General features: G+C 40.2%; 1 protein-coding gene across 1 annotated transcript in view; it reads left to right on the plus strand.

The window, feature by feature from the left end:
• The first annotated feature begins 5,009 nt into the window (after positions 1-5,009).
• Positions 5,010-18,440, plus strand: part of LOC104507311 (adenylyl cyclase-associated protein 2-like) — a 35,535-nt gene continuing 22,104 nt past the window's right edge. The window contains exons 1-2 of the mRNA XM_010148546.1: positions 5,010-5,133; positions 8,938-9,038. Coding sequence (XP_010146848.1) covers positions 5,010-5,133; positions 8,938-9,038 — 225 coding nt within the window. The remainder of the gene's footprint in view (positions 5,134-8,937; positions 9,039-18,440) is intronic.

Below are 18,440 nucleotides of genomic sequence, written 5' to 3' on the forward strand. Positions count from 1 at the left end.
CCTACCCGACACAGCTTGGAGTTGGTACACAGGTTTCAGTGGCCGTGTAGGAAAGCAGCCATTCAGGTGCAAGCTGACTGTGATTTTTTACAGATATGAAGGGCTATAACATGCTTTTGTAATTTGAGGGGATATTCAGGAATGTGTATACATTCCCCTCTCTTGATATATATTGATACATATCTTACAGAAGAACTCTTGGAATACACAGTATTTGGATCTGTAAAACGTTCATGACTGGCTCTCTGATAGTACCAGCTGGCAATCTAGGGTTTCGTATATTTTATTTCAAACCTCAGTAGCAAAAATATATGATTAACCCTGATAATCCATTTCAGCATCAAAGTAGTCAACAGACTATGAGAGAAAGCACATGTGCAGGCTGCTGTACTTTCAATAATACTGTGATTTTCCTAGCAGTGTAGGAATGTTACATTAAAATGCCGCATTGCTGCCTGTACTCTGTTTTAGGCAACTGCCTTTTTTTGGCATACAGAGAAAAAGTGAAATCTGACTGGTAGTGTCTCAGATGCTGAGCATGAGTGAGACCTGGCTTAATTTTTCAGATGCAGGGTGGATTTGTAGGAACTACTACTTTGGGGGGGGAACCAACAAAAAAAAGCCCAAATAAATGAATGTCACTTCTTTTTCTTCTAAATTAAGAGAGTGCAAGGAAGTAAACTGTGGAACTTTAAACTACCTCTTGCTGATGTTTGTCAGAATAATCATACCTTACAGGGTGGTATCAATCCTGTGTTCAAAACTGCCATTTTTACATGCCTGATAAGTCATCATATATTTATTTTTTCTCCTTACGCTACTATACTGCTGTTCCCTGTGGGCTTGTTACAGCTTGTTTCTTCTGGAAATGGAGCAATATGGTCCTCTGTTCTAAGTCACATACAGTGATAACAGGAATAGTACCTGTGTGTTTTGGCTTTCACTTGGACTGCTGTTTGGGATGAGTATGTTAAGGAATTTTAGTCTACAGACAAGGGGTCTTTTCCCTTGGTAGTAGATAAATGGTGCTATGAGACAGCTGTCAAAATGGGGAGAAAAACAGTGATATTATCCCAAAGCCTGTCTGAAAAGAGATGTGATTTTTGGTCTTCAGCATGCCTTGTTCTACCTGGTTTTGGCTTCACTTCTTTTGGGGAAGAAACAACAGATGGTAGCATTACCACATGCCTTTAGCACTCCCAAAAAAGATAACACTAACAGTAAACAGGGCAGATCTGTGGATCCTCCCTCTTATTTTTGTGCACAGGAGGCAGTTAACAATGTCAACATTTAAATGACTGTTAGTAGATGTGGGTTAACACCTTTCCTGGCTTTTAGTTGACCTTATTTTCAATGAAGGACAGTGTACTTCACCACCACAAGAGCAACTAGGTACAGGATTACATGGGAGTTGAAGCACTGTTGGTTTTTACTCCCTGTAGGTGGTCAGCATCAACTTCAGGAAAAAAATATATGATTAACCCCAATAATCCCCTTCAAGATCAAAGCTTTAATTAAAATCCAAGTGGAGATGGGATAGAGGATCTCTCTTGATGTAAAAATGTGCTTTATGGGAGTGGAAGCATCACATAGACTTATTTACATCCTCTTCACTTTTCATTAACACGCAAAGTAGACCAGTCTTATTATTTATTTATAATATAAGCTGTGGTGCTGCATTGCACAGAGAGTATCTTCACAGGGTTAAGTTTGCGTTCTGACTCCTTTTGAGCTGTGGCTTTGCAGTGCTGGTTTGACCACGCAGGGTCATTCCAGGTGTGGAATGATAAGTAACCAGCAGCTGCATATAGGCCAAGAAAATGCTGAAGTTTGTCATAATATGAGGCAAATGTGTGAATGTCTAAATACAGGCAAAGACATCAGTGTTTAGACTGAGAATGGACAAAGAGAGTTGTCATGCTATTGCTCAGTGGAGTCTTCACTTCAGAACGGTGACATTAATTCCAGTCTTGATGTGAGATAGTCAATTGATGGTAAAGCAAAGTGTAAATGTAAGGTTATTCTATATATAACTGATTTGCTCTTCAAGTGTTCTATACAGTAATGCCAAAAGTATGCTTGCACTTTATTCGTACATGACAGGGGTACCTGTGTGTGTACTTCTGTGCACACATAAGCATAGATACAAATACCATGTAGTCATGAATATATAAGTACACAGGAAAAAAAGCTAAGTTCAGTGTAAACGTGATGACTGAGGAATTCTTAAGTGTAATATTCCTTATAAAAATAATGAAAACCCGGCATCCCTAATTTTATAGTAAAAATGGTTCCTACTTCTCTCTAGAAAGACTGTAACAATAGCGATTGCCTTGCTGGTGGTAGCTGCTTTTGAAGAATAACATTGTAGTTCTACAGCTATATGAGAACAGAATAAAGCTGTGGAGAATATAGTGAGCAAAAGACTGATGCAGTTGGAAAGTGTTGCATAAAAATGTCCGTAGGGTTATTGGGTTATTCCCTTGAGCTTGACACCATAATCCATATTTGTAGCATCTTACAGTTTGTTGGGTAGAACATTACAAATCTGATCCACCTCAGTTCAAACAATCTGTGAGATTCCTCAGACCTCCATGTGTGTGCAGTCAGGCACATTGGGTTTGTAGTCAAATAATTGGGTCCTTCCAGAGGCAAAATCAGGCTGAAGAGGCCAAAAAGTAACAGGTCTTCCAAGGAAAATTTGTACGTGTCATCAAGGAAAATCTTAAGGCAGGTGAAAAAAAAAGACCTTACCAGACTGTGTCTTCAAATAATGACAAACAGGAACTATACTGGAAATAGACTTTAAAATACTGATGAAATGTGTTGACTCTTAGTATGCTAACAACCAAACTTCAGACTGGTTTCAAACATAACTTTTAAAAGAGACACCATTTTAGGCTTTCATGTAGCAGGGTAAAATGTGAAAAGAAGATGTCTATGATAGTTTGTGGGATTAACAATGCTTTGTTTTAAGAAAAGGATTAACAGTCTCATAAAAGTTTGAACATTTCAAAAGCTCTCCTGATACCTTCATCTCATTTTTTCCGAGTTACGTGTAACCTTACAAAAAGTTGTGGTTTGGTTTTTTTTAAATTGATTGAGTTTTCAAACAGAATAGTGTGTATTTTCAATATAAGCAAAGAAAGCCCCTCTGAATTTTTACAGTGTTTATATGCACACTTTCTCTTTTGGGGGTTTGCTTTTTCATTTAATGTAAATAGGAAAACACCATAAACTCCATGCATAACTTTCTCATGAGAATGATTCTTCTGAGGGTTTCTCACTGTAAAACCTTCAGCTTCATTTTTAGGTCAAACTCAAACCTCATTACATTTATCGGGTAAAGTCTGAGGGTCCCACCTTGTTTGACAGGCTGCATGACTCAGCACAAGAGCTACATGTGTTTCCACATTCCTAGTAGCTAATCTTCTCTTGCACTTGTATTTTAAAAATAAAAATACTGATTTTTTTTATTCATAAGAATTATTAATACTAATTTGTAAATCAAACCCCTTCTGTTTGTGTTACTTTACTTTTTAATTGTAACATTTAGGCATTTTCCCCTGGGTGTGGGGACACTGAAGCAGCATTGGTTTTTTTGGTTACTAGTGTTGCATAGTATTGCACGGTTTATTGGAGTCTACTATTATGCTTTGGTATCTCTGAAGTACTAGCACTTTTAGCAGGATGCTCATTAGGAACTAATACATTTACACATATATTCCAGGTATGCCTAACCTTTCTAGTCTACAAGCTCTACAGCAATCAGTGTCTTGTGGCAGAGCGTCACAGGGTAGGGACCCCAGAGAGCTGCTGACTACCTGCTTCCCTCAGCTGAGGGTGCGAGTTTCCCCGTTGCCTGTATGTCTGCACACCCCAGTGCTGGGCAGAGGATGTAGCCCTAGTGTGGGAGCTGAGCGGGAACTGTTCACAAGGATCGTATCAGTCAAGAGCCATAGATTACCCCCCCTCATTACTGTATGTCAGTTAGCAGAATAAAACACTCACAACCCAAAGTGAGGAACATGTACGTTAAACTTGTTGTATTAAATGATAGGGGATTTAAACATAGCTTTGTCTTTGCTTGTATAACCATTTCCTCAGTCTCTAGTGTGTATAGCACGGTGTTCCCTGAGACACTGGCCTGTATTCAAAAATGTCAATGCCTACACTTCCTCCCATGTAAGAAAGCAGATAACCACATTGTGAGGAAAGAAGGTAATGTGTGAGTTGTTAAAAATTTAACCTGATGTGTATTTAATGTTAAATCAAAAGCACTGTAGCAGTACTGCGCAAACAGGCCCCTATATTTTTTTTTTTCCAAAGGTTAATTAGTGCTTGATTGAAAAAACTTGGGAAACACTGATTCACATCAGGTGTGTTTGTTAGAAAAAAATTAAGTGATGGGAAATCATACCACAAGAAGAAACAGAAGACCCTTCTTGGCTTCTTGTATAGTCCTCAATAAAGTGTGAGACTTACGACAAAACATAAAAGACTGAGGCAAATTTCAGAGTATACCTTTTCAAAAATCAGGAGGTGTACATTTAAGGTCTGGCTTTCAAGTATTAATTGGGTCTGTATTTTTGCCTCTGTAAACGTCTGATGGAAATCATTGCAGGCATAAGTTTTTGCCAGTCACGTTTAGAAATATTTCAGCCATCTCAGTATCTGATTGGGAGCATACACGTATTTGTCATAAATTGTCCATATGTAGACTGTCCAAAGCTACACTAGCTGTAGTTTGAATCTGCTGATTACAATGAAAAACCAAGGCTGGATACCGGTCATATTCCCTGTTGACAAAGAAGCAAGTTACCGTATGTCAGCTGCTTCACTGCAACTGCTTATATGCCAGGAAGACAATACTTAAAAAATACGTGTTTTATCATAAAAGCTGATACAAGATAAAGCCTCAGGATCAACAGAACTGTAACATGAAGTAAAGCATGGACTTTATTCAGAGGGGTCTAACACTGTTTCTGTCCTTAATGATTTTTTTCAGAATGGCAGAGACTCATGGTTTGATGGAGAGACTGGAGAAAGCAGTGACTCGACTTGAATCATTATTTTCAGGTTCACACAGATCTGGTGGAATGGAGTGTGATGCCATCAATGGAGTCAATGGAAGTAAGTCTGGTTTTTTGAAGTACTATCTCTTAATCCAAAATTGCAAGTAGAGCATGTGTTTGTTTTCTAAGAGGGAGTGCAATCCCACCCCTTATGAATTCTGTATCAAAAGAAAGTAGTATTTTTAAGAACTAAATTAGAAATGTCCTGTGACAAGCTTAGTCATACACGATTCCTTACTCTAGTTCTAAATTAATATAGCCTAGAAAATTCAAGATTTGACCAGTCTCTTAAATATATTGTCCATATTTCAAGCTTTAATACTCCTTCCATTTTAGCATTTATATTGTAGATAACTCACCACATAAAAATGTCTGCTCGAGCTGAATTAGGAGAAGAAATGGGGCATCCTCAAAATTTACAGCATAAGTATTCCTAAAGAAGTCAGCAATATAAACATTGAGTTTATTTGCCAGCTCTCTGAATTTCACAGTGCAGACCTACTTCATTTCATTGTTTAGTATCTTTAATCAAATATGAGTTTGTCATAAGCATTTGCTCACTAAGGGCTGCCACACATCCATGGCCACTTTCCGTTATGTCTAGAGCTCTCCCTTCTCAAGTGGATCTCCAAAGCACTACATTGGAGAATAGACAAAAAAAAAAGTCTTATCTTCATTTAGTCGCATCGTTTCACCAAACCATATTTTTTCACCTTTTAATTTTTCCATTGTTCCTGAAATTTACAGGGTAAATAACCTTATAAATGTGTTCTAACGTTGATTGAACAGAGGTATCCTTCCCTTGTTGTGCTGAACTCACAGCCATGTAGGCCTGTACTGCCAACATTCAAGGCCAGGCTGGACGGGGCTCTGAGCAACCTGATCTAGTGGAAGGTGTCCCTGCTCTCTGCAGCGGGGTTGGACTACATGACCTTTAAAGGTCCCTTCCAACACAAGCCATTCTGTGATTTTCTAGAGCTTGTTTTTTCACCCAGAACCCTGACATACATCCCTTTATTATCTTCTTGGCCTTTGCTTGCTGTATTCCTTGGCCCTTTCCTGCCTTCTCCAGAGAAGAGCATATCCCAGCATGGACTCAGTTGCTGTGTAGGAGCTGGAGAACAAGCAGAAAGTTGCAGGCAGAAGCAAGTCTGTGTACGTCGGCTGCTTAGTTGGCCCCGTATGCCAGCCCTTACCCGACAACATACACGAGGGACCTGCCCCCACAATCACGTGTGCCGTGGGCCTACACACTGGCAGCTGCTGTGGAGCAGGTGACTGACAGCAGGCTGTTTCTATGGCAGGGCAGGAGCATCTTCCAGCAGGTTTCCACAGCAGATGAGTTAGCCAGTCACAGTAAGCTTCAGCAATGAAATGTGAACAGTCCTGAGAAAACCTAGACAGCTGGTAAACCATACCCAAGTTAGGGAGAAACACGATCCTTGTGCAAACTGACAAATAAATTGATCGCTACTGGAAAAATCTACATTTTTAAAAAATACCAGCTTCAAGCCTATAATGAATCCATTTAGGTGATCTCTGTGTTAATCTAGAGGTCAGTATTACAGAGCCAGGGCTGCTTCCAGAGCAGGAGGAGATGAGCTCACCATGTGACGTGCTTCCCTGAAAATTGCTGTATCCTTGGCCTAACCTGAGAGCTCAGTCAGGTGCAAAGATTCACCCCCGGGGAAGCAGAGCCTTAAAACCCCAACAGATCCCTAGCAGAAGTCAGCTGACAAACCTGGTTGGAGTGAGATGATAAAACACACCCGCTGGGAGACTGCAGTAAGAAGCCGAGATGAGCAGCACTGTGGGGGCACTTGGCAGCCTGCACCTCATCTCCAGGCCAGGCTGTCTCACGTGAAGACACAGGAATTAGCTTCTGCTGATGCAGTTAGGAGAGAATGTACAAGGTCTTCAGTTTGGCCGACTGATACATGTGCAGTGCCACGAGCATCACTCTATATGCCTGTGTTACTGTGCTTCTGCAGAGGTTCACATAACCTCCACAGCAACCGCAGCGTTGCCAGTCTTGCAGAACAGGTCTTTTTCTCTCCTTTAAACTGACACTCAGCCAGAGCATGACCTTTTTTAAGTCTCTTGTGGAAACGGAGATATATTGCTTTCTTCTACCATGACCACCTCCCCTAAAAGACCATGCCATAATTAGAATTATTACAAAAAATAACCTTGACTTTTCAATTGATACTTTTTTAGAAACAACAAAATAATGAGGAGAATGGGAGAACTGTACCTTTACTGTTTTCCTAATGGCATTACAACAGCAGGATTGCAAACAAATTGTTCAATCGCTCTGCACGGCCCACAGCAAATTCTAGTAAATGCTCCTGGGAGTTAGCTGTATTGAACAGTGAAAAATAGCGTAGCTGATTCTAGTTTTGCACAGGACAATTGCCATTTGGTGAACTCCTATTTAAAACTCTGCTCTAAAGTAAAAGGTTACAATGATTCTCTTGGACACATACACAGATTTAGACAAAGAACATAAATGGGCTTTGGAAAGCATCTCCACCACTAAACATTAGGTCATTTGAGGGGTTTACACACAAATACTTAATATGGAGCAAAGCCCAGAAATTCCTCAGAATTAAAGGTGAGTGACATCAAGAGAACAAAGGGAGCCTTGAAATCCCGCCTAGCTGGCTAACTACTTTTTTTTTTTTTTCCACACAGGCCATTGCAAACTCCAATTGCCAGAGCCTTTCTTTTTTCTGTCAAGGAGCCAGATGACTCTTGTGGAATAAAGAGGGCTTTCAAGATTATGAATTTGGACACAATTGTCATATAGTGCCAAAGGTTTAAAGCAAACTCTTTGGGGAAAGCCTGGTACCTCTTCAGAACAATCTTCAGGCTCATTAATGAGCGAGAGAGGCTGGGAAGAATTTTAACCTTGGTCTCTCAGATCCTACAGATGCCATAAATTCACATGTGCGTCACTCATGCTGGAGCTGGCAAAGGTTCTGAGGCATAGACAAGACATGAGTATATGTCAGGGAGTAAAAAGAGGGCTGGAAAGCATCCAAGGAAAGATTATTTTTGCTGTCTTTACAGGTACAACATAAAGCCATTTAGAAGCCAGGTGCATAAGAAACTGAGTCTCAACTGCGTTTTCTAATTGTCCACTTCATCAGGAAACTGCTCTGTATACCATACATAAAAGAGCATTTTTATTCTTCCATTAGAATGTAGAGGATATATGTAGTCAGTGGCATATGTCATCTTGAAGACTCATTTGAGCTTCCTTTATCCACTGACAGTTTTGCAAGGTCAGACGACAAAATAAGTAGATTACAAAGCCACATCTCACTGCATAAATCCACTGTAAATCCATTATGAAGACTTATTGGAAACCGAATTGCGTGCTATTAAAAGCCACCAAACAATACAAAGATCTTCAGGAGTGGGTGGGTGGTATAAAAATAGTTGTTCAGTAGAGTGCAGATTCTTTTTCAGCAATAATATTTGTTTTATGTACAGCAGTGGAATTTTGTAAAACAGTCGTACTTATCAGGCCACTAGGCCTTTGAAGAGCTGAGAAATGTTTATTTTAGCACCTGTTAGTGGGAAGACAAAAGTGGCTTCCAACTACATTATACGGAGTAAATTCTCTTCTAGTTCCTAGCCAGGTTCTACCAAGAGCAGGGTTTTTTTCTTTCTAGCTAGGAAAAAATCATTATACGTCCTTTTTTCACTGATTCCACAAATCAATGAATACAGCAGAAATTCACTTACAGTGATTCCCCCTGTTTCTATGGTATTTCTCCTCCATCTGCTACAAAGGAATGCCCTGTGCATTATGTACTTTATGAACCCGTTACAATGAAATACTCTTCTTCTATAGGCATAGCACCATATGTTGAAGCCTTTGATAGGCTGCTGAATGGAAGTGTTGCTGAGTTTCTCCAGTACAGCAAGGTTCTTGAAGGTGACGTGAAGACACATGTGAGTATTTACTCAAATTTTCTCCCCGTGATGTAAGCATACAAGTCTTGGAATCTGTGTGATCAGTCTTGATTGCTGAGTAGAGGAGAATCTTAACAGCAGGACTCTGAATTGCTAGTTCTTGTAGTAGCAATGCCCTGGTGTAAGACAGGGAGGACAGTTGGTTCAGGAATGGAAAAAGGCTGTGTGGATTCATAAAAAGAGACGGCTTCCCTTCTACAGCACCAAAGGTTGAAGACCATAGTATATGAAATACATAAATATTCTCATTCAAAAGCCATTTGAATTTCCCTGTTGGTTGCTAAGCCCTTTGCAGGACAGGAACACAATTAAGAACACGAGTCAATAGAAGAGTAGCAAATAATAGGTGGGTCGGGGCAGTGATAGCTTCTTGTGGTTGTCTTGTGTATCATCATTCCAGTTAACGTAGAGATTTTGTTCTTTTGATTGATTCTTTTTATTATTCACATTTCTTTCACAGCAAACTAAAAAATGAGCATGTAGGGCATTTAAATGACCCATTTTTACTACATATGTCAGAGCTAGGAAGTTCTATGCTATAATTTTCACGATGAGATTACTCTAACATTATAATATCTTGTGATTAGAACTTGCTTCATTTAAGTTTTTAAGCCTATCTTCTCTAAAACTGGTGGTGACAGAATGACAGAGGATGGACTCATCTTACAAACCACTTACCAATATAGATTTGGAAAAAAAAAAACAAACCACACACAAAAGAGCCAAAGCCAGTTTGAGCTGGATCTGAAAGCATGTGAAACTTTTGCCATTTTCTAGTAGATCCATGCCATCGGGCCTTTCTCCATGTGTACATTTCCCAACTCATTGCAGATGCTGCTCTACATAACAAACACTGTAGCCAGAAAAACATGCAGTCCCACAAGCTATTAGGACTTAAGCTGCAAGGCCAGCATAAATATTTTGCAAGACAGCCAAAGTCTACTCACAGAGCAATAGCTCTGGGCTTATTCTGTGAAGTGTGTTTTCTCTGTACTGTTTGTTATATGTTCTTGTTGGTAGGGTAGAGTTTCTGACCTACTTAGGCCTAGAAAACTGGAGGGAGTAAGATCAGGCAATTCTAGAGGATCTTTGTGTTTCTAAGGAAATGCTTCACTTGCTTTTTATGTGAAAAAGCCTTTTCACCTTAACAGTTATACTGTAAGCTACTGTTGATGTACTTTGTTCTTAAAAGAAATTAGAGGAAAATCAATAAACTGGGGTGTGGGGGTGCGTAATATCAACCTAACTGAGCAGAGAGGTGCTCCCTGGAAAGGATCAGTTCTAGCCTTGGTCATTACATTCATTAGACACCATTATTTTGCAGTTGATTTCTCAACAGTCTAGATCAGAGAGACACAGAAATAGCCTTGGTACTAACACTAAGCAGGGAAAAAAAAACACATTTAACATTCTAAATGACTACAACGTTTTTAATATACACTATCTGTAAATGTTTAAATCAGCAAGCGTGTTAATTTATGCATTTGTCACTATTCGATACTCATAACTGAGTCCAGGTAGGAGTTTATTAGTAAGTTATCTGCCAAGTCTGTGGATAGTCCCTACCATATTGTTGATGACAGTGTAACGCAAACTGTGGTAAGGAGTATTTGCTAGGACTATGAGATTAAACATAAACAACTTTCCCTTACATAGAGAAACTGGTGATTCTGGCCGCAGCCTACTAAGTATTCTGAAATCTTAGATTCTGAATTTACAACATGAAGCAGACTGTGGTTGCCTTATGCTCATGCTTATCACTGAAGCAACATCTGTGCTTTACCTTAACAAGTGGAACAAGGAGTATTTTTCTTCGGGGTGTCTTACAGACCATGTGTCCTCAGCATTATACTTGCAGCTGCTGTCTCTTTCACATAATGAGCTGAAGGGAAGGTTGTATTTTATTTCAAAAAACACCTGTTGCCTAGAGAAACCTCACATACCTGACTGACCAGAATGGTAACATGAGAGAAGGAGAGCTAAAGAGAGCGCTATATTATGCTAAAGAAATGAGGGATTTAACATGATGTGTGTTTTGAGCTGATTGCTGTAGGGATTGTGTGGTTTGTATTTCTGGCAAAAGGAAGAATACGGCCATAACGGATATCTGTTGGGGAGCCCCATTCCTATTTTTTCAGCATGCTGTATTATAAGTAGTTTATTGAAAGAGAACAAAATAAAAAAGCACTAATAGCTAGCTCCTGGCTGTGTTAAACACCACAGTGCGGTGGATTTTACAAAGATTAGTTTATCAAAGAAGTGTTCTGCTTAGACTCAATCTTGAGAGCAGCAAATTTTGTATTCAGATTACAGTACATGCAGAGGTGAACCTGTGAGGTTAACTGCATTAAAGAAACTGACCGCTTTTTAAAAGACGGAGAGAATGGCTAGGGTTTTTACTTCGTTTAAAGCAAATTATCCTAATGGCTGAGATGCTTCTCCTGTCCCATCACTGTGGAATAAACATCTGGTGATTATATGGATATTTCTATGACATACAAAGTTCCTTACAGGCACAGATTTTGTGAACCCACTTTCCGCTGTCCATGTCATAACTACAGAGCGTGTGAAGTCAGTGAGAGGGTGAGTACGGCCAGGACTGTTGCCAACCAGCTGTCTTTGGCCTGACATATCAGTGTCTTGGAGGCTGTCACCAACTATTACAGGTTATGACAGCCCTGAAGCTGATTCGGCACGTGTGCCAACACTGAACCATTCTTCTGTCAGAAGGAGGGAAAAGCAGTATAAAATAGACTGTGGGTCTGCAGCATAGGCCGTTCTCTTATGGCCAGCAGATAGGATAAGCACTGGCTGATTGTTGGGTCACAGAGACATCACTTGGCCCAGATGCGTCCAGACCTACAGAAAATGTGCTGAGGATGACAAAGAGCTGCCTGTGGAAGACACAGTCTACCTTCAGATTATGTCCCGGTGAGGAAGCTGGTCAAGCAGGTTTGATGTGCTCTTTGCCCTGTCAGAGCAAAGAAGCAAGATTTTAGAAGGGCAAGAAGCAGGTTTTTGTGATGTGTTTATTATGAGCTTCTTCACATTGTTTGTGTTTGTGTGGTATCTCAAGTGGTGCAATACTTTGGCTTGAGTTTGAATAATGTACCAGATGAGACATAATGATAAGGAGAGAATGTACTAGTTCTACAAGAGAAAGACAGATAACGTAAAATTTCCATATTTTAGTATTTTATGTGGGACAGGGCAGAGGAGAATTACAGCCTTCCTGTCAAACACATAAACTAATCCTTGCCTTTTTTTATTGTTTATTTGTAAAAATCTTTTAACCTCCCAACCCCACCAGTTGAAAGAACAGATTGTCTGAGCGATTCAGTTATGTTCCCTCTTCTCTCATCCAAGCTATTTAGCTTGGAAAAGAAAACTATAGAAATATGGATGCCTTTCCTCTCCTCTCTTCCATCAACTTGGAGCTGCTGAAATGCAGAAGTGAGGCACTCAACCAGCTAAATTGTGGGCTTGGAGCATTTAGAAATTAGAAATCTGTTGTTTAGCTTGCTACTTACTGAGGGAGGGTTTAGATGCAATTAATCACATGTATGACTACTCCAACAAGACAGCACGAAGTAGCAATTCGCAGCACGTTATCCAAGCTGCAAGGGTTCTGCATGTGCATGCACTGATTTGTTATCGTGAGCAGGAGAAGCAGTGTTCACCCCACGAATACTGTTTGTATGCACATACCCACAGGGCATCTTTTCCTTATCTATTACATGAAAGCAGTATCATTCGCCTCTCCTCCTTCCAGGTATAGTCCATGTAAATATGGACTAAAGCAGGAGTTACCTTTTATGAGGTATATATGCACTTTGCAAGTGCAGCTCCGGTTTGGCCTGTCAGTGAAGTTAAAAAAATACTAACTTCCTAATTTTTTCCGAAAAGTAGCTATTATACATAAATAGCTCTATCTTGTCTTTTCTTATGAGAGACGTTGAAAAATTAGTCAATGACTTTCATAGCACAGGATGTGCTGCTGTCTGTGATACACCAAAACCCACTTGTGCACTTTATCTCACCTAATCTAAACACAGACTATCGAACCCATTATTTGACTGATTACTCATTAACAAGGCAATCTGCTTACAGGGCAACAGAATGCACAAGTGTACTCTCGTGTTCATCTTTTGTGCCCAGAGGCTGTGCGATTTTAGGCATTGTGCTGAAAGTTGAATTGGAGCTCAGAGAGGAGGATGATGTCAACATGCCCAAAGAGAAGCCTGCTGTCCGGCTGCCTTTGCATTTCTGTGATAGGTATTTTCTGCTACATGGAATAAACACCAAACCAAGTAGCTACCACAAGACTGGGAAAAGCAGAATACATTAAAAAAAGAAAAAAAAGGCAAACATTTTTTATAGCATACAAAATGCACTCAGCTGAAATAAAGAGACTGAGTGTAGAAAACCATGCTGCTGTCCACCAAAAGTGAAAAAACCCCAAATAATCGTCAACTAAAAAAGCAACCTTAGAAATCTATTGATATTAAAGTTGATTTTGTAATGCTAATTCAGCTATATTTCTCACCCTGTACGTGTACTACAGGATACTTCATAACATAAGCAATAAAGAATGTTTGCTTTAATATGACAAGAAAGATGGAAATGGAACATACACAAAGTAGCAAAGTGGCTAATCCAGAAGTATCATTTGCAAGATCTTTACAATTTTCGATTGCTCTGTTCCAAAGGACGACTTCACTTGTGACCTAGGGATTGGATCTGCCTTTCAAAACAAGCAGGATTTATTGGGTGAGGTGCAGTAGTGTGCAGACATGCACCTCTATGACTGTGAGACACCAGGTTGGGAATAAAGATGGCTCATGAGCATGAAGAACCTGTCCACTGCGAGTCTGGACCAACACCCCCTGAAAGAGTGGGAGTGTTTCTGTTCATTTTGATGGGACCTGGGTCAGGCTGTTGGCTTCTTGACACTGAGACTGCAGTACATACCACTCACTTATCGTCTTACTTAAAAAAGACAAAACTCAAACGACTGTTGAAAAATAAATGCCATGGTGGCCAATACTGGGCATTCAGTTGTGTGTTGCTGGCATGAGAAACACGCACCTGTAAATTTAGGAGGGTTGGAGTATATAATGAGAACGTTCCATATGACATTCCCTTAGTCAGAAACATAAGAAATCAGGAACAGAGTCAACAGTTTTCATGGGGCTTCTTTGCATATGGAGTAGTTCCTGGCTAAACACATCAGTAGCTTTGTTGATGTCAAAGTAGTGCGGTTGATCAGGGACCATTTTTTGGGTAAGGGTCTAAAGCTGTTGGCCCCTAAAAGCAGGGGTTACGTCTGTATGTGGTTACCTAGTACAGTGGGATTTTCTGATCTCTAGAGGATGCCAAGAAAAAGGTACCAGGATGATTTGAGTGGGAAACCTTATATGCAGTGGGAAACCAAAGAAAACTCCGCCATGTTTTCCCAAGAAAATGTTAAAAGATAATTGTTCATATGAAAAAAATTCCAATAGTGAAGGGCTTTTTAATTGACCGGATGAATTCATATTAATATCCAGTGTTCGGACTACATGGACTAAGGTCCATGGGTTACCCATTAATTTAATTAATTATTGGAACAATTAATCAAAGCATTCAGTATATTTTCAGCTGTTTGAAGTCTAAATCAGAAGTGATCATATGATCTAGCTCATGCTAATTTTGCTATCCTCTAAAAAGTTTTCATTGAAGCCCTTTAAGAGCAAATTCGAGTCTACTGACAGGAAACCTGTTTTTCTTGGTGGTTGTCCAGTGTAGTGTAGGAGGCACAAGTGCCCCACAGGTTGAAAACCACTGCGTCAGCTTAACCAAAACTCGAAAGGTGATAAAATTATATGGCTAAATGTCGTTAGCTAGCCAAACGACAGGTAGCTCCAGTGTGTGCTCCAGATGCACTCACCAAATGGAGTGGGAGAGTGTCTCAGTGAGCCTGTTGCAAATTCCTGGTGTAGGACACTTGCCAGTGTAAGGTAGGGAGAATTGGAGACATGGAGCTGACACAGATCCAGGGCCCATGAGGAGGCCTTGATAAGGTAATCAGACTTTTCTCTCTGATTCAAAACAAACCAGGATTGAGAGGGCATAGGTGGCAGTCATCTCGGGCACTCAGCCTCAGAACACTGGTGTCCGTGATTCCTACACTAGTAATTTCCAATGAACCACTGGCAAATTAATCTTGATCCATCAGGAAAACCAAGTCAGAGGAGCAGAGATACAGTATCCCTGCTTTTGTCTTCAGCATGAACCTCTTGTGACTGAAAACTCTATTTACCGACATCAGTGCTCATGGTTCCTATTTGTCTTGCAAAGAATTACGGTTTTTCATGTCAGAGTAGTAGTACTATTTAAGCCCATTTATTTCAAACTGAGAAATATACACCTGTGAATGTTCTTTTTTTTTTTTCTCTTTGGGGACACACATCTCCCATGCTTGATTGATGTCATTTGTTGCTACAGGCTATGAGCCAGTCTTTTATTAATTGTCAGTGTCATTCTTTCTGAAAAGCACATGCACACTCTTTTCACTCATCCTGCCTCCCCATCCCTGACCTGCTTTTATTTTGCTAGTTGGTGGTTGCAACTGTTTTGAGTGTATAGAAATGCTGGGCTTGGAAACCGAGAAGGCTGTTCATTGTAGTCAGCAAAAAACCAAACAATGAGCTCAGAATCTGGCTCTTCAGTCAGTTTCTAGTAAAAAGGAGTTCAGTGAATAATGAGAATTAAGCCAGAAGGGAAACCAAAGCGTGGTTTGAATGCTGTTTTAAATAAGCTGGGAGTGCTGTCAGGAGTGATGAGGGGAGAATGTGGCCATAAATGTGTACTGCCTCTTTTTATCCAGTATGAATTGCATGATCAATATGGCCAGATACCTGAATATTGAAAAGTCCATTAGGATAGATTGAATGATATCACCGTTGCTGCTAACTTCTGTTAGTCTGTTGACATCCATAAATAGAACTAGATTTCCATAATGAAGCTGAACTGCAAAGCAGTTTAATTTTTGCTATTTTCTTTCATAAGTTTAGTTGTATATTTTAGTCTAAATCCCACAGCTATAAGAAAAAGATCCGTTTAGAATCTTGGCGTAGATCTTTGAGGCTAAAATTTTTTTTTTTTTAATATATATTCTGTATTAAAAAACCACCACCCTTAGGTCTGATCTGCTTTGCATTCACATCACTGTGCATGTAGGTAAGTACCTTGCCTTAGAGAGAGGCTGAAGCCCCCTCGCCCAGTACATGTGAGCTTTTGGTACTTAGCATCCCTGAAAAGGAAGGCATGCTTCAGGTGGGAAGAAACCTTAAATATCATTATAGATGTGTCAGCCTGAAGCTTCGAACTTCTTTCCATGTCAGCACATTTTGGTTGGAGTCCGGGGTTCTTCTTCCACTTCTTTGGTTGGAGTCCGGGGTTAAAAAGGTGGAAGTGAAGTTAAAAGATTCTGGCAGTTTTAGCCTTTGAGTTGCTTTCAGGGAGCTCAGTGGGACCCCTTGCATAATGAGGTGGCCAGTGTCACCAGTTGTCCTGAAGTGTGTGAGAGGCAGAGCATACACAAAGCCATTTCCATATAAGAACCTATTTATCCAAGTTCTCTGTCCAAAGACAGTGCAATTTCTTAGAAATGGATGGTTCTCCAGTCCTTATATCAGGGAATTTGGTATTTGTCAGACAGAGAAAGTCAAGAAATCAGCTCCTCAGTAGGATGCTGAGTGAACACTACTAAAAGAATATTTATGAAGTGATACCTCAGCAAGTGCTGTAACTTTTTAAATTTACAGAGATAAGCATCTCAAGTTCCTACAACTTGTATTTGTTAGATCAGGGACACATGGATGATACCCTAAAGCCTGCGAAATCCTAAGGCCTTTTCTGACATTTCCTCAGCATGGATTTGGACCCTCATTGAGAAGAGCTTCTGAGGGATTAACTGGGGTAGAGAACAGGGCTGCTTAGCAGCAGACCTCAGAGGCAAAACAGCCCATCAGGGAGTGCCTGCAGCCAGCGCAGGCAAAAGGACATTTGTACAGGTGACAGTGAGACCTGCAGGTCCCTGAGATCTCTGTGGTTTACAGTGTCTGTTCCACAAAGGAAAAACGCAGGTTTGCCTTTCCTCAGGGAAATGAGGTCTCTCCACAAGTAGTTCTTCAACACAGGCAACCAGACCCTCCAAAGAATTCTGAACTCCGATGTTCAAGGGAAAAAAAAAAAAGGAACCTGAATTTAAAAAATGGTTGACCTTGATGACAGCCAAAGTTTGGTCTGCATCTATCCAGTACATTGTGTGTGGTTCCCATTTACGTTAATGCACGCTTTCAGAGGTACGGAATGTAGCTCCAAGTAATAGCAGAAACTAGCAGCTTTCTGTTCTTTAGTGAAATCCTGAGGTGGGCTGGTTTTCCTTTCCTATCTCTCTGAGAAACCTGCTTACTTTTGCAGGATAGTCAGGATGAAGAGCTAGAAGAGCACTCTCAGAAAGATTGTAGCTAACTTCTGCAAATGCCAGTGCCAGTTATGGGGCTTTCTATCTATTCTCTAATACTGATCCCCCAAAAAATTACAGCTGTGCCATGGCATAACATTTGGCATGTGATAGAAAGGATATTACCTTTAATGTCATTAGTTAAATTCATTTCTCCTGGAAAATTGCATGCTTTTCTGAGTTCTCATTCTTGTACAGTGTTAGCCTTTCACCTCAGGAATCCCCGGGGACAACCTGAAGGCAACTCAAAATCAACTGATCACTGTTTGCTGTTACTCAAACTCTAAAACTTATAGATACGCTACAAGAGTCTTTGGTTATTAGAAGCTCCAACCAGCAGTGGTGGCCTGCTATAGATTTTAGTGATGTGTCCTCTGCACTGTAGAGAAGCCATTTGTTCTGCTGATGTTTTTATGTTTGTTCTTAAAATGTTTGGCTGTTTTTATCAGCTCTTTGTTTCTGTGATTATTGTTAATTGCATATTATAAAGGCAGAACATGACAACACAAATTCCACGCAGCTGACAATCAATTCTGGGAATGTGAAGTCTACAGATAAGCACCGGGGACTGGAAGATCAGGTGTTGCAATATGCCAATAGCATCTTGTAGTGCTACTGATGTGGAGGCCTTAAAATGTAGATCCATGGCTGTATGCTGTGCAGTGAGACAACTTTGAAGTCTCCAGCAGGAGACTAACTCCTTACAGAAGACAGCAGTCTGCAGTGTAAATGGCAAACTTGAACCCTTGAACATCTTCAAAACTGCCCAGAAAAGAAAGGCATTGAAAACAAAAAAAAAATGTAGTCTGTAAGTAGACTGTGTCTTCAGTAATGTGTGGGCTATTTATTTTTGCACACAATTCTCAATATTT

Source organism: Eurypyga helias, unplaced genomic scaffold, assembly GCF_000690775.1.
Source record: "Eurypyga helias isolate BGI_N326 unplaced genomic scaffold, ASM69077v1 scaffold17633, whole genome shotgun sequence".
Lineage (NCBI taxonomy): Eukaryota > Metazoa > Chordata > Aves > Eurypygiformes > Eurypygidae > Eurypyga > Eurypyga helias.